Genomic DNA, 15,337 nt, shown 5'->3' on the forward strand with positions numbered 1-15,337 from the left:
GCCTTGCAGATTCCATTTTTGCCCTCTTGGGAGCCAGCTTAGGTAAAGAAGTCTGGATGTCCTGCCGGAAAGTCCACAGGCTGAGGCCGAGCGGCCCTGGAGGATAAGTAGCCAGTGGAGAACAGTAGTTTCCCCCGAGACTGTCAGCATCAATTGCCAGACATATGAGTGGGCCGTCTAAGCTGTTTTAGCTCCAGCTCAGCTCCAGTGGGATGCTGCTGGATGAGTGACCCAGCCATGAAGCAGGAAAACCTCCCAGCTGAGCCTAGCCAACCCACAGAGTCATAAAAAAAATAAAGTGTTGTTGTGTTAAGCACTAAGTTATGGGGTGGCTTGTTATACAACAATAAATAATGAAACTCTAGGAAGGGGTCAATTATTCTCAGATGCCTCATGAAGGAGGAGGAGGAGGAGGAGGAAGAATTAGAAGAAATCACTTAGGAGATCATATAGGTCAGTGACGGCGAACCTATGACACGCGTGTCAGAGGTGACATGCGAACTCATTTTTTTGGTTGATTTTTTCTTTGTTAAATGACATTTAAATATATAAAATAAATATCAAAAATATAAGTCTTTGTTTTACTATGGTTGCAAATATCAAAAAATTTCTATATGTGACACGGCACCAGAGTTAAGTTAGGGTTTTTCAAAATGCTGACACGCCGAGTTCAGAAGGCTCGCCATCACTGAATAGGTGGTTACTTGGGTTGGGAGTGAGCACCTGACCCAAAGGTGAGCCATCCCCATGCTGTCCAGTGAACTTTGAAAAGTTGATCTGGGCCAGATTCCTCTTTTTCAAGAATTTGGAATTGGGGAACAGGGGCTGGAAAGCCAACCGCAAGTGTGGAAGCTGAGGATGCCGTGAAATGCAGTTGGCTTCCAAGAGACCTGGATGAGCCTTGGTGAGCTGTGAGCAGAATGAGCCGATCAGCAGGTAAAGATGGAAGATGACGTGCAGAAGGGAGTTGAGACCCTACAAAAGGGGAACCATGCTGCCCTGAGAGGGAGCTACCTCTGATCCTGACAGTTTCTCAAGCCCCAGTTGAGGCTCTGGCTAACGTGCCCATCTCTAAATTTCCATGATATTCTCCACATCACTTCAACAAATGCCTCCCTGAAAAGTTGGTGGCTATTGTTTTGTTTGTTTTTTAAATATGTTTTTATTGGTTTTTAGAGAGAGGGGAAGGGAGAGAGAGGGAGAGATAGAGACATTCTACTGCTTCCTGCACGTCTCCTACTGGGGATCAAGCCCACAACCCAGGCATGTGCCCTGACCAGGAATCAAACAGGTGACATCTTGGTTCCTGGGTGGATGCTCAACTGCTGAGCCACACCAGCTGGGCGCTGTTTTTATTATTTTTTTTTTTTACTAGCAACCTTTCCCACCTTCTTCTTCTAGTAACTGGCCCTGCCTCCCTGCCTCCCTGCCTCCCTGCCTCCCTGGTCATAGGAATAGGCATGTGGCCCAAGTCTGACCAACTGTAGAGCCCTATGTTCTTGGACACAGTGATTGAACCAAGGATGAGCGTGTGGCCCAGCTGGGTCACTCTGCCATACTCTTATATGCGGATGCTTGGAGATTGGGCTCTTTCTTCTCTGGGGCAATGTGATCTGGGAACCCTCCTTTCTCTGAAGCAGGTGAAAGATCAGGGGGGATGCCCCCCTGGGGAGGACAATGAGGTCACAGAGAGGAAAAGGCAGAAGCAGGGAGGGAGAGAAGGTACAACATTGAGCCTCTGGATCCAGCAGAGCCTGAACTTCCCAATTACATGAGCCACTAAGCCTCTCTTTGTGCTTGAGTATGTTTGATTTTATTTGCAACCCAAAGCCTCAACTAGCCCAGTCTCCGTTACACATTTGCCCAGCCCAGCTGACAGGGAATCGCATGATGAACTGTGTCGGCTCCACAGAAGAGATCATTGAGACGGGAGAGGGACAATGGCTTGTGAACAGGCGCAGAAGCCTAAGAGATCCCTTAGGGAAATGGGGGGCAATTCGGGGTGCCTCAAATGCAGGGTGCAGGAGGGGAAGGGGGAGGAAGAACAGGCTTTTGAAGTCAGCAGGCAAAAGATCCTGCAAGGCCTTGGGGGAGGTTGATACTGGGGGGAGGGGGGGGACTTCTGAAGAGTTGACATGGTCAGACTTATGCTTTAGGGCAGTAATGGCGAACCTATGACACGCGTGTCAGAGGTGACACAGAAACTCATAATTTTGGTTGATTTTTCCTTGTTAAATGGCATTTAAATATATAAGATAAATATCAACAATATAAGTCTTTGTTTTACTATGGTTGTAAATATCAAAAAATTTCTATATGTGACACGGCACCAGAGTTAAGTTAGGGTGTTTCAAAATGCTGACACGCCGAGCTCAAAAGGTTCGCCATCACTGCTTTAGGGAGATTGCTCTGGGGCAGGTAGATGGTGCAGAGAGCAAGCCTGAAGCAGATGGACTCACCTGGGCTAGAGATGATGAGGGCTTAGGGGAAGTTTTAAGGAGATGGTAATCCAGGGCCTATGCACTCCAAGACAGGAAGGAGGCAGGACTCCCCATCCCCCCAGTGTGGCTTCAGCCAGGAATGGCAGCCCCCAGCTCCCAGACTTCTGAGTCACCTCCTTAGGTTCATGGTTGCCCTGAGGCCAGGTCAGCCTCCTTCCTCCGTCCTAATTGCTTCCTGCCAAGGCAGCTGGCCCCCTCCGAGCGTCCTTGAGAAAGCCCTTGTAAGAGCAATTGAGCGTTTCAGAAGGAAGCAGGCACCAGCAGCTGCCACTGTCCCCAACCCCAGGCAGGGGACAGTGCCTCTCTGACTACTGAGGGGTCTTCTGAGAGGAACATTCCACCACCAGCTCCCATCCCCAATCCTTTCCATATTTGGTCAGTGTAGGGGCTCTCAGGGCTTTGGGCGGGGCTCCTGTGAATGGTATAACCAATTATGCTCTACTCAACCTCAAGCTGTGCATATGGCATGACAAGGCTGTGTTTGTTGAGAAGAAGGGGTATATTTTCCTAATTAGCCCGAAGATGCCACCATGGTCTGGCTGCATACTTACAGGGATGCTTCCATTCAGAGGGGATCCCTTTCCCTAATTAGTACATAGTGCACCGCATGGACCATTGTAACCCTGGAGAAGCCGAGCCCCGCTATCTGCTGCCACTAGCTTCCTTCTGGGGGAACTGCTCTGCCTGAGGACCCCGCATATCAGCACCTGGTCTGGCCATAGATGACTGGACCAAGGGGTCCCACCCAAAGCTAAGCTGAACCAATCAGATTATTTTGCTTTGGAACCGGAGCTAAGAGACACAGAGGGGCATTGTCATCGCTGGTGAGTCTTGATACAGAGTTAGGATGCAGCCACTTGGTGCAGGGGGACCCAGGAAGTCTGGAGAGAAACCCAGGAAAAGATGCAATTATTGCCAAGGGGATAAGAGCCTGTGAGGCCCAGAGAAAGGAGAGAGGCCCATTCTTAGTTCTAGTTCCTGAAGGCCCAGTCGTTCTTGATTTTCCACCTTCAGGGTCCCTTGAAATCTGCTCACTCCTTTCTTTGAACTGTCAAGTGGGTCTCTGTTTCATGTAACCAGGGTCCTTGCTAGAATAAGGACGTCCGCCCTAAGGCGTTGCTGAGGTGCCCCCACGGTGTGAGCCCCCCCCCTTGCCCCTCACTCCAGCCCTCTCCCAGCTTAGAGAAGAGCAGGAACCCTCGGCACAGTCACACCTTTATTCACTGTCAGTGAAAACGCGCACGCACACACCACAGCACAGGGTGGAACAGTGAGGACAGTCACTGTGGGCACAGCCAGGAGCGGCACATCCATAGGGGACAGGGCCAGAGTGGAGAATGAGTTGGGAGCACCCCTGTGCCACCCATCCCCCCTCCGGCCCCAGGCCTCAACATTCCCAGAGCCTCCGCCAAGTAGGAAGGGCCAGATACGCTGAGAGGCCTGGTCCTGCCCCCACACTCTGGCAAAGGGAAAAGAAAACCCTGCGAATCTCAGAGAGAAAAATCCCATGTTTTTCTGAGACTTTTCAATTGCAGGGTTTGAATTTTTTTTCAAAACTGATGAATAAAATATGTAGAAAATATATTCTTGCCCCCACAGTGATCTCTAAAGCCAGCACAAAGCCTCGCCCAGGGTGGGTCTTCAGGAAATATTTGCTGCTTTAGTAAATTTTTGTGTAAAAATTTACAGTGTCAGCTTACTACCTTGCCTAGAAACCCCAGGTATTCTCCCCTGCCCTCTCTCTCTCTCTCTCTCTCCCTCTCTCTCTCTCTCTCTAAATCCATTTCTCCTCTAGGGACTCTGCCATTGTCAGAAAAAGATAAAGTGCCTTTGCTTACGGGCTTCCTTTTCCTTAATGTTTGATTTAAGGTCGGTTATGTAATCCTGACGATAGCTCAAAGGACTGCAGTGGCCATCTGAAGTAGCCCTTGTTGATGATTTTTAGAGATAAGGAGCTCATCAGTTGGACCAAAGATTGAATGAGGACAGAATACAGTTAGAAGAGAGATTTGGAATCGTGTGATTCAGAGTTGCTGCAAGAAGATACAGAACTTCAAAGGAGAGTCTGGATATATCGTCTTAACTGTCTGTATATTTTTGAGTCTATGTGAGTCGTACTTCCATCTCTGCTAACCTTGTGCTCTGTGACAAGTCCCTCTCAGCTGGGGCAGAGATGGGAGGACTGCCTCTCTTCTCACAGCAGGGCCAGTGCTCTACCACCGGAGCTCCCAAGCAGAGTCCTTGGGACATCAGGAGCACGTGGGAGCCAGGCCTGGCCTGTCTATGGCTCCTCCCATTAGCAATGCCAGTCCCTGGCCTGGCATTATGTATTCGGCACTGCTGGGTCTTTGGCCTCACCAGCTAATATCAGCCAGGGATGTGTGTCCAAAAGCTTGGAGTGATCAAACACGCCCTCACAGGTAGGACTTGCCTACCAGCTGGGAAAACACAAAAGCAGTTCTCTTAGGGAGGAAGTTAATGGTAGAGACAGTGCAAGACGCTTCCGGGGTTCCGAGTCAGAGGCCTCCTAGGACAGCACTGATTTGTAGGCAGAGCTGCCCAGAAGAGAAAATAAAATGCTCAAAAATGTGGGGACTTCACCCCAGCTCCTATTTCTTTTTGGAAGACCGCAGCTTTAGGAACTTCTTAGCAGGAAGCTTGTAAAAGACCAAACTAACTTAGCTTGTCCCCCAGCCAACCTCTGTGCAACTCAGAGTCAAATAAATGAGTAGGGGAGAGACTCTGAAGGGAAGAACCTGCTGAGAGTCTTGGGTTCAAGTCTTGGCACTGTGCCACCTCCTGACTCTGTGCCTTTGCACATGAGACTCCCCTTCTCTGTGCCTCGGCCTCAAAGTCTGGAGAAAGGAAATGGGAAATGAATTCCCCATTTCCCTAGGCTGTGAGCGTAGAATAAAATGGGGTGGATGGCAAGCCTTTGAAAGCCATGAAGTTCTGTGTGATTGGGAGTTGAGTTAGATTCAACGTTTGGGGGATGGGAACCCCACTTTGTAAAAAGCCTTCCATTGGAAGTGTCAGCTGAGCCAGGCTATTGAGTATCTGGGGTGCCGATTGACAGCACAAGATACACCTCATGGCCAGCTCCTGAGAGCAATGGAACATCCTTTGAGGCGTTACTGGATAAAAGCCTACTGGTTACTGCCTGAGGATGTGCGTTCCCTAGCCTTGGTAACAGGCAGGTCATAGGCAGGATAGAAAGAGGTGGCAATCCAGTGGCCTCGCTACCTCCAAGAGCAGCAGGAAGGAAGGCCCAGTAGAGTTTTGGACCAAAGGTCCACATCCCCAAGATGAGAGGACATCCTGCAGAGAGAGAGGACAGGTGAACACTCAGAAGTAAAAGACAAGCTCCATTGCTTCCCTGCAGGTACAATCCGCAGCCCCAACTCAGCAACCATTCCCTGTTCCCACCCTGGGCTGACAGCACCTGTGCACTAGACTGTTTTCACCAGCAGTTCAAGAGGAAGTCAACTGTCACTGCACATGAAAGCTAACTTCTGATCACAAGTATAGGAGAAAGTAAAGGGAAGACTTAAAGAAGCAAGATGAACTGTCTAGCAGTCAAAGCATGCAGCCGTATAGCTCACGGATCCAAAATCGGGAAGCAGACATTGGGAAGCAAAGCCAGTGCACTTAGACGACGAATTACCTGCCCGATTTAGGATTTGGAGTTAGAAAAAGCTTTTCAAACGGAGCATGCCCAGCACATTTTTAGGCATTTGGTCCATAAACGCAGCCTGGCACCTAAACACTGGCCAGATGGGCTCTTCTCGCTCCTTCTACTCCTGCAGCAGCGAAAGAACAAGCCCATCCTTGAAACTAGATCAAATCCAGAAAGGAACTACCAAGATGTGGGAAATACACAGTCTCACTCTCAGCGAACCTTGTTTTTGTGTTTCTGAAGACAGCACCTAACCAGACTAACAGAGTTGCTCACGGAATTGAAAAAGATCAGTAAAAAGGAAAGAGTAGAAGCTGCTGATGGCAACAGCTCAGGATTTAGCTTGATAAGAAAAAGTGTTTTCTGGTGAGTTTGGTGGTGTTTCCCTCTTTTTTTCTCTCTCAGCTCTTTTTCCCCATGAAAATTAGCATTTCTGTATTCATTTTATTATTTTATAAGAAATCAAGTAATATAGAGTATGTTTTAATACCCTAAACTAATAAAATTACTTTAGCTCCTTTTAAGGGTACTAAAAAAAATTAGGTATTGCATAAATTTCAATTTTTCTTAAAACTTCCACTTACATGGTTCTTAGACTTCCAAACACTTCATTTATCCTCCTGCAGCTCTGCATAGAACGGAGTGGAAAGATTTAATAGTTCCTCTCAAACTAACCAGCCTTACCCACCCTGTGCTCAGCTGTGTTCAACGTCTCTGACCACTGGAAGCCTGCCTCACTGTGTGAGCTTCCGGAGGGCACAGAATGTGTCCTGTAGACTACCATATCCTTAGCACCTAGAGGTGCCTGACATTGAACAGGGTCTCAATGACTGTTAGCTGAAGAAAGGACTGAATGAACGCTTCAAAGACAGGAGCCAAAAGAGCCAGGGAGAGTTGAGGGAACAGGGCAGAGACCACCTGTAAGGGATCTGGGTCCTTAATAAAGGACAGACCCAATTTGGCCCTTTAACTGGGGTGTGTGGAATCACATCTTATACAATATAACCCCAGGAAGAACGGACTTTCAAAGCAGAACCCCAGCCTCCCTCCTTAACCCTGCCTATAGGGGCAAAAGCTAACTCCCCTTTGCCCAGTGGATGTTAGTTCTGGGCCAAGACTGGGGGTGGGTCTAGACCACAGGATACCTGAGGATCTCTCTTTTCCAGGGTGAAGTGTTCCCTCAAAGATCTTGATTGAGGGGAGCAAGGGCTTGGGCAGAGGGGTGGGTGGGCCAGAGAATGAGACTGGAGTACCCCTCCCCCTAGGGAAGGGCCAGCCAGAGAGGTCATGGGGTTGGAAGATGGCCACGCTCCTCCTGGCCAGGGCCCAGCCCCTCACCAGCCTTTGCTCTCTACTTCTGCATGTCACACTGCAGCAGCAGCACAATGGATGGGTCACTCTTGGCTGCCTCTTTGAACTCCTCCAGAGTAATCTGGTCATCCTTATCCTGATCCATCTTCTTGAAGATCTTGTCCACACGCTGCTGGGGCGTGAGCCCATCCTGGTTCATGCGCATCATGATCACGGTGCCCACCATCTTGTAGATAGCCTGGTGGGGCACAGGGGGCAGGAGGATTGGGGGTGAGTGAAGGGGGTTTGGGAGTGGGCAGGGAGAACACTGGGAAATGGGGAGGATGCTGGAAGGTGATGTGATGTATGGTCGTTAAGACTGGATATTTAATGAGCATCTCACACTAACATGTCTAAAACCCAACTCTTCACTTTCCACCTGCTCCTCCCCAGGCATTCATTTCCTGTCTCAGGAAATAGCAAATTCATTCTTCGAGTTGTTCAAAAACCTTGACACTATTCTTGACTCTCCTTCTCTCATACCCACGTCCAATCCTTCAGTGGATCTCGCCCCCCCTAATTTTGCAATAAATCCCATATCCAACCACTTCTACTGACCCTCCATGGCTGTCACTTCCATCAGATCCTGACTGGGCTGCTGTGAAGTCTCCTAACTATCGTCTCCTTGCTTCCCATGAAAGCAGGAACTCTGAACAGCGCCTGGCACAGGACAGGCATTCAATACACATTTGTTGAGAGAACAAGGAGCTAAAAGAACTTAGGCTCTGGGGTCAGACTCCCTGGATTTGAATCATGAACCACCACTAGCTACGTTTCCTCATCTGTAAAATGGGGTTTCTGACGGTACCTGCCCTCCAGGGTTGTTGGGTAAAGGACTTAGCACAAGGCCTGTCCAACACCACGCTCCCAACCCATGCTAGTGGCCTGGGAAGCGGGGGGAGGGGAGGTGGGTGCAGCGAGGACGCTCCTGAGGCCCGAGGAGCTGGCTGGAGAGGGCGGTGCAGAGAAGGGCCTGGCGGCGAAGACAGGGGGCGCGCCGCCCCCGCCCCCCGCCCCGCACACCCCCGCCTCTCGGTCCGCCCAGCGCACCTCGATGATCTCCAGCATCTCCAAGCGCGTGATGCGCCCGTCGCCGTCCAGGTCGTACATCTCAAAGGCCCAGTTGAGTTTCTGCTCGAAGCTGCCGCGGGAAGTGACAGAAAGGGCGCAGATGAACTCCCGAAAGTCGATGGTGCCGTCGCCGTTCTTGTCGAAGGTGCGGAAAGCGTGCTGAGCAAACTTGGAGGCATCGCCGTAGGGGAAGAACTGAGGAGGGGACGCAGGGAGTTGGGGCGCCGCGATGGCCTGGCCTCCCTCCGGCCCGCCCCCGGGGTGCCTGGGCCCGCCCCGCCCCGCCCCGCCCCTTCGGCTCGCCCCCCGGGTGCCCGGCCCCACCCCGCCCCACCCCGCCCCTCCGGCCCGCCCCCGGGGTGCCTGGCCCCGCCCCTCCCCGCCCCTTCGGCTCGCCCCCCAGGTGCCCGGCCCCGCCCCCACGCGCACCCGGCCCGCCCCCGGGGTACCTGGCCCCGCCCCGCCCCGCCCCGCCCCACCCCGCCCCTTCGGCTCGCCCCCGGGGGGTCTGGCCCCACCCCGCCCCTTCGGTCCGCCCCCCGGGTGCCGGGCTCCGCCCCCACGCGCACCCGGCCCGCCCACCTTGATGTAGAGCTGCTGGAACTCCTCCAGGTTGAGGATGCCGCTGGGGCAGTCCTTCAGGAAGCCCTTGTACCACTGCTTCAGCTCCTGCTCGCTGAACTCGGTGTTCTGAACCAGGTCCTCCAGCACCTCCGGGGCCAGCTTGCTGTTGGTCTTCCCCATGGCGGGGCCTGCGGGACAGGCGCAAGCAGCGGTCCTCCAAGTCCCCGTAAAACAGGGTTCCCTTTCTCTAGACCAGCTCCCTCCCATAACAAACCCACATTCCCCCAGCCAGGATCCCTCTCTCCACAGCTGGTTGGGTATCCCTCCTCTCACCACCACCTTCAACAAGCCCCATCTTCCTACAGCTGGGCTCTCTCCTTCACCACGTCCCTTCCCATAGGAGCTCCTACCGCCCCTCTCCGCCCCTCTCCCAAAAAACTGGGTTCAGGTTTCCAGGATTTCTAGCCTTTCAGGTCTCTGCTCCCCTCCTTTTCACTGACAGGGGCTGCATGCCACAATCTTCATCCTCTCTTCCCATTTACACCTTCCATAGCTCCCCACACCTATAGAATAAAGTCTTAATTCCCTCCTTGCTATTCAGAGCTTTCACACTCAGCCCTACCTGCCTCTGCAGGCTCCTCTCCTAGCAGGGACCCGAGGCGGGTTCCTCCTGTGTCCCCTGGTACCACCTCCCAACTTCTTCAAGGCCTTCTAGGCCATCCCAGCGGGAAGCTTCTCTCCCTCTTTCTTCGGTACAAATAGAAGTCCTAGCTAGTAGCACTGATGACCCTGATTAGATTCTGCTTTCCGTTAGTTCATTCATTCCCTGAGCATTTATTGAGGCTGACTGTGTGCTAAGGCCTTTGCTAGTCATGGGGATAAAGTAGACACAAGCCCACTTTCAGGAACTCATAATTAGGTCAAAGAGGTAGGTAGGCAGCTGATTATAAAGGGCCTTCAATCCATGTCAAGAAGTTCAGCCATTACCTGGAGGGGTTTTAAAACAAGAGCTAGAAAGATAGCATTCCTTCCACAGAGCTTACAGAATGCTCACAATATGTCAGGTCCTGACCTAGGTGCTGGGAACTCAGGGAGAAGGAATGTGTTTTAGAATTTTTCCTTTGGTTACAGTGTGCAAGACGACCTGGGTGGGGGAAGGTATGGAGAGCAGAGAGGGGCCTGCTGCATAGTTCAGATGAGAGATGATGACTCAAGGGTAAGGGATGTGAAGAGATGGGGATGGACTGGGAACTGTCAGGAGTGGGCCCTGGCAGGACTTGGTAACTGAGTGGATGTGAGAGGGAGGGAGGAGTTTAGGCGGATGCTCAGATTTGGGTTTGAGTGGATGGAGATGGTGTTGCTGAGAAGCAAGTTTGGGGCAGGTGAAGAGTCAGTGCTCAGCTGGAACGTGAGCCCCTCAGGTAAGCCTGTGCCAGAAGAAGTGTTTGCAGAGCAACCCTCTCCAGGAAGCGTGGTCACAGTGATGCCCCACTGGGCCCTGGATGAACACTCCTGTCTGAACTCCGTGGGAGGAATGTCCCTCCAGAGCTTGAGTTTCCCAGGACATGGCCTGGGAGGTGACTTGGACCTGCTTGGAGTCTGGAAGGGCCCCAGAATCCAATTGCAGGGTAGCCTGCCATGAAAATGCTCTAGAAAAGGAAGCCCTCAGGCCAGAAAAAGGAATGCCCCCTTTACAGCCCAACCTAGGCCAGTGTGGCTTCTAATCTTTACTGCTGAGAGCACCATAAACAGCAGAGGTTGGTCTGTTCCATGTCCCCTCCTTTGCTGCCTGGCTTCCAGTTAGTTACAAGATATCTCTGGGCCTCAGATTCCTCCCACGGGCCATGTGGAAGATCAAGAAGCAATGGGAGTAGCTACATCCTCCCCTACCTACCACCCTCAGAGGATGAGAAATCCTGTATTCCCTCAGGAGAAGCCATGGGGGGGAGGGGTGTAGGCCACCTTCAGAAACCTGGAATTGTGAGGTTCAAAACAGTTGCACTGGGGCAAGAGTCAAGGACACTTCTGGAACACCATGGGCAGAAGGAAGTAGGCTCCTAACCCAGCTGCCTCCTCCTCAAGTCCAAAGTACATTAAAGACTCAGAGTATAGTCAAGGAAGCAAGAGAACACAGAGGTGGACGTGTCTGATGGGGGAGGCAGAGCCTCTTCCGCTGTCTCCTGTGGAATGTGTCTGAGTGTCTGCATCAGGTGCAGGGTGTGGGTGGGAGTGTGTCAATGTATGAGATTGCAAGTCTGTCAGAGAGCACTGTCTCTGTGTGTCATAGTGTCTGTGTGGCTCTCACCTTCTGTCCCTGTTCTCCTCCCTCCCACAATTGTGTCTCCTGGGGCCATACCTGTTCTTGGCCTCCATTTGGTCCCAGGCCCACCAAGGACTATGTCTTCACCTCCTTTCTCCTTATTCCCTCTGTTGCTTTTAGATTGGTAGGCCAAAACTGGCAGTGCCCTTTAAGATCATCCCCTTGTTAGTGAAAACCCAAAGAGAGGAGAAAACAAGCTTGAGTTACACAGCAGGTCAGTGGAAGAGCTCAGATGAGCACCTACGCTGAATCCATGCTAACTGCCTGAACCACTCCCTCCAAATCATGGCTACTCTTCTCCAATGCAAGCCTTCTCCACTCCTACCTGCCTTTTGGGGAAAACCATAGCTCTGATCTGCCTCTTAGCCTCAGTGGGACCATCTTACTGAGCTCCAGGTCACAGTAGCTGACACCCTTTGGAGTAGCCCACTAGCACCTCTAACCCAGTACATCTACAACCAGACTCATCTTCAACCTGTGGCTGTCCTCTCTCCATCACTCCTTCCTTCCCTTGTCCCGGGGGGGTGGGGGGGGGCATGCCATCTTAGTTACCTTTAGTTTTCCCTTCTCTTTTTCCCTAGGTCCAACTTGCCACCAAGTCCTATTGTTCCTTCTTTTTAAAAAAAAAAAAAATATGTTTTTATTGATTTCAGACAGGAAGGGAGAAAGAGAAAGAGACAGAAACATCAGTGATGAGAGAGAATCACTGATTGGCTGCCTCCTACACAGCCCCCACTGGGGATCGAGACTGCAACCTGGGCATGTGCCCTGACTGGGAATCGAACCAGGACCTCCTGGTTCATAGGTTGACACTCAACCACTGAGCTACACTGGTTGGGCTATTGTTCCTTCTTTTGAAGTGCTCCTGTAAACTTCACTGTGTCCTTTCTCTCTCCTCAGTCAGGGCCAGGGGCACAGCCAAGGGGTCTGAAAGCCAGCTGGGCCACTGCTTGGCAAGCCATGCCTGTGGGCTCAACGGCCTCAGAGGAAGTGCTTTTCTCCTGATTCCTCTCCTCCAAGGGAATGTCTTTTCTGGTTTTGCCCAGAAGTGCAATATAGGCTAGAGGGGGTCATGCCCACGTGTCCCCTCAAACTCCAGAATCCTCTAGAACCTGGTGCCAAGGTGCCCACCTGTCTAGCCTCACCTCCAACTTCTTCCCTCAAAACTATATACTCCTTTCAAACCTGGTTTCTTACAACCAGAACCTACCTCACCTATGGCTTAGCTGTTTTCCTCTCCCCTAATATCCTTCTCTCCTGGACTCACGCAGCTATAAGCAGTCTGTAGGCCTGGCTGCAGCCCACTTCCTTATGATCGGCCTCTCCCCACCCGGACAGTGGACAATCAGGAGCATGAGGGCATGAGTAGACCCTGTGAGGCTGGGGAGTTGAGCCCCACGAGTATGTAGACCTCAGAGCTCTCTGACCCTCACCTGGTGCTCTAGAACTCTAGGATGGAGCCTGATTTAGGAGAGGCCTTTGCATTAAACCCTTGCCTGAGCCTTTTTGCTCAATGGCAAAGAGCTTACCCCCCCCCCCCCCCCCAGTCCACTTTGGAGAACCTCTGAGAGTGAGAGAAACGCTTTTCCCTTTGCTCCCAAGTTTGCCCCCTTGTAGCTGTCCCACACGGAATTCTCGCTCTGTCCCTCTGTGGCTGCACCTCACCACCCTGCGGACCCAGGGGTGGTGCCTGGAACCCAGCGATGTTCGGTGAGTGCTCCTTGGTGGATTACATGAGACGGGCAGAACCCACTTCTTCCTCCGAAGAACGGCCTCAGGCTATTTTATATGTGTTCTGCCCTTGCACCAACTTCAGAGGCGATGGAAGCCAGACCTGACGATAGGAAGGGTTCACCCAAGGTAAAGTAGAGCCCATCAGCAGCAAGGCGGAGGCCAGAATGCACTGGGGCTCGTTCTGTTGGCGCTGTAGCCCTGCTGAGTGCGCAGGCCCCTCTGCCCACCTCTTGCGGGCTGCCCTCCAGCTGCGAAGGAGCTGGCGCAGGGCCGTACACCAAGCTGCTGCTTCTGTGCCCAGAGGCTTCTTCCAGAGGGCAGAGCTCAGGGCTGTGGGCTTCAGATGGGAAGGTGGCAGTAGGGTGGGCGGGACTGAGGGATGCAATAATCCCACACCCTCGCCCAGCTTCAGAGAAACGGGTGCTGAGACGGTTGCCATGGTGACAACAGCTCCCTGGTCAGGAGATTTTTCTCTCTTTCCTCTCCTTCATTTGCTCTTCTCCAAGCAGCAGCCATAGAAGCTGCAGCTTCTCTCTCTCCTTGTTAATGAGAGGCAGGGGATGATAAACAAAGGACAGGCCCTGCTGACCACCTCTACCTTGGAGCTGTCCATGCATGTAGGCTGCTGGTCTAGGAGGGACTCCTAACAGCAGAAAGGGGGCCTGGGCCTGGTGAGGGGGTCGCCTTGACCTAGGCCTTGGTAAGAAGCAATGTCCCTTCACTGAGGACTAACCCTTCCCCCCCAGGCCTCCTCTCTAAAACACCTCCATAGTTTAGGGATAGAGGGAAAGGGTCCTGTTTCCTCCTAATCAGCCATCGAACCAGAGTGTGTCACTGTTGGGTGGCCATTCAAGATCATCTCATTCAGTCTACCCTCGGTCCTGACCCCTTCCCCATTTCACAACGGATCGGAGAGGGAAGTGACCTGGCCAAAGTCAGACAGCACTGAGGCAGAGACAAGATCTGAACCAGCTCTTCTGCCCTCCAGGCTCAGGTCACCTTAGGGAAAGGAGCCACACGGTCCGCATGGAGCTTTGGCACAGTCCCTGCAGGGCAGCAGGAAGATAGGCACAGAGGGAGTGACTGGTGCAAGGAGGCCGGAGAGGGTGCAGATTAGAAAGATATTTGACAGGAAGAATGAGAGGACTTGGTGCTTTGCTGTAAGGGGTGAGGGGAATGGAGGAGGCTGGGACCTTGGTTGCAGTGACTGACAGGTAGGTAGGGGTGGTCTGCTAGGGATTGGAGTCCCTGGTTCATCCTCCAACCAGGATGAAAAGACCACACATGGGGCCTCCGCCTAGCACTGAACCTTGGTGAGGAGGCACTGTTGAAAGTGTTGTGAAGAGAAAGGGGGAGGGAGGTAGGGGTTTTTTGGGGGGAGGGGGGCCGAGCGGCTGGTGGGGCTGGGTGATAGGGGTCGAGGTTATCTATGGAGGTGGGAGGTTGCCATGGGACTGGGTGGACTACCTGTCTCCAAAGGAGAGATGTTGACTGGTGCCTCCTCTGGTATCAACAACACTGCACACCCAGGTGTGTGTGTGTTGGAGGCCAGAGCAGCGGTTGTTTTCACCTGAACTGGGGATAAGGAAGCAGCTCTGCCTCCTTTCCTGGGACCCATGGGGCCTGGACGTGGGTGGGGGTCCCCCCTCCAGATGCTGCCGCCTGTGGCAGAACCTGCGGCCTGGGAAATGAATCAGAGGGGGCAGCAAGCGAGATTGGGAATGGAGAGCGGAGGGGGAGGGGACAAGGGCCTCCGCCCAGCCCCGCCCGCGTTACCTGAGGCCGCTCGCCGGTCGCCGGATGGCTCCGAGCCTCAGCTGGACTCGGGGATCGAGACTGGCTCGTGGGTGGGCGGCCAGGTTCCCCAAGATGCGCGCTGCAGCCGCCTCCCAGCTCTGGTATCACTCGTGTCCCTCGGCGGCGACAGGATTTGCATAAGCCCCACCTCGCCCGGGGCAGGTCTGGCGTGATTGGCTCCGCTGGGGCGGAGTGGCAGGCGCGGTTTCAGGTGGGGACCGGGTGGCCAGTGAGGCCCTGCGGCAGGAGCGCACCCCGCCTGCCCGCGCTGACCTTCCTGGGAGTCGCGAGGAAGGGGTTGGGCTGTACCCCTCTGCACCGCGC

The 15,337-nt window shown here is 53.0% G+C and overlaps 1 protein-coding gene across 1 annotated transcript; it reads right to left on the reverse strand.

Annotated features, from left to right (window-relative positions):
* Positions 1 to 7,134: 7,134 nt before the first annotated feature.
* HPCAL4 (hippocalcin like 4) lies at positions 7,135 to 15,128 on the reverse strand. Its single transcript, XM_059690059.1, has 4 exons — positions 14,993 to 15,128; positions 9,181 to 9,350; positions 8,578 to 8,793; positions 7,135 to 7,726 (listed from the first exon to the last, which is right to left on the reverse strand). Exons 2-4 carry the CDS (start codon positions 9,340 to 9,342, stop codon positions 7,529 to 7,531), a joined length of 576 nt encoding a protein of 191 aa, XP_059546042.1. The 5' UTR covers positions 9,343 to 9,350; positions 14,993 to 15,128; the 3' UTR covers positions 7,135 to 7,528.
* Between the last annotated feature and the right edge of the window lie 209 nt (positions 15,129 to 15,337).

Source organism: Myotis daubentonii, chromosome 3 (genome assembly GCF_963259705.1).
Source record: "Myotis daubentonii chromosome 3, mMyoDau2.1, whole genome shotgun sequence".
In the NCBI taxonomy this organism is placed as follows: domain Eukaryota; kingdom Metazoa; phylum Chordata; class Mammalia; order Chiroptera; family Vespertilionidae; genus Myotis; species Myotis daubentonii.

What these genes read in the sequence shown, in the direction of transcription:
- HPCAL4 (XM_059690059.1), bottom strand. Translation starts at nt 9,342, where the DNA reads ATGGGGAAGACCAACAGCAAGCTGGCCCCGGAGGTGCTGGAGGACCTG. An exon ending in TCCAGCAGCTCTACATCAAG is followed by an intron (nt 8,794 to 9,180) that starts GTGGGCGGGCCG and finishes TCCCCTCCTCAG; the next exon opens with TTCTTCCCCTACGGCGATGC. An exon ending in AGATGCTGGAGATCATCGAG is followed by an intron (nt 7,727 to 8,577) that starts GTGCGCTGGGCG and finishes GTGCCCCACCAG; the next exon opens with GCTATCTACAAGATGGTGGG.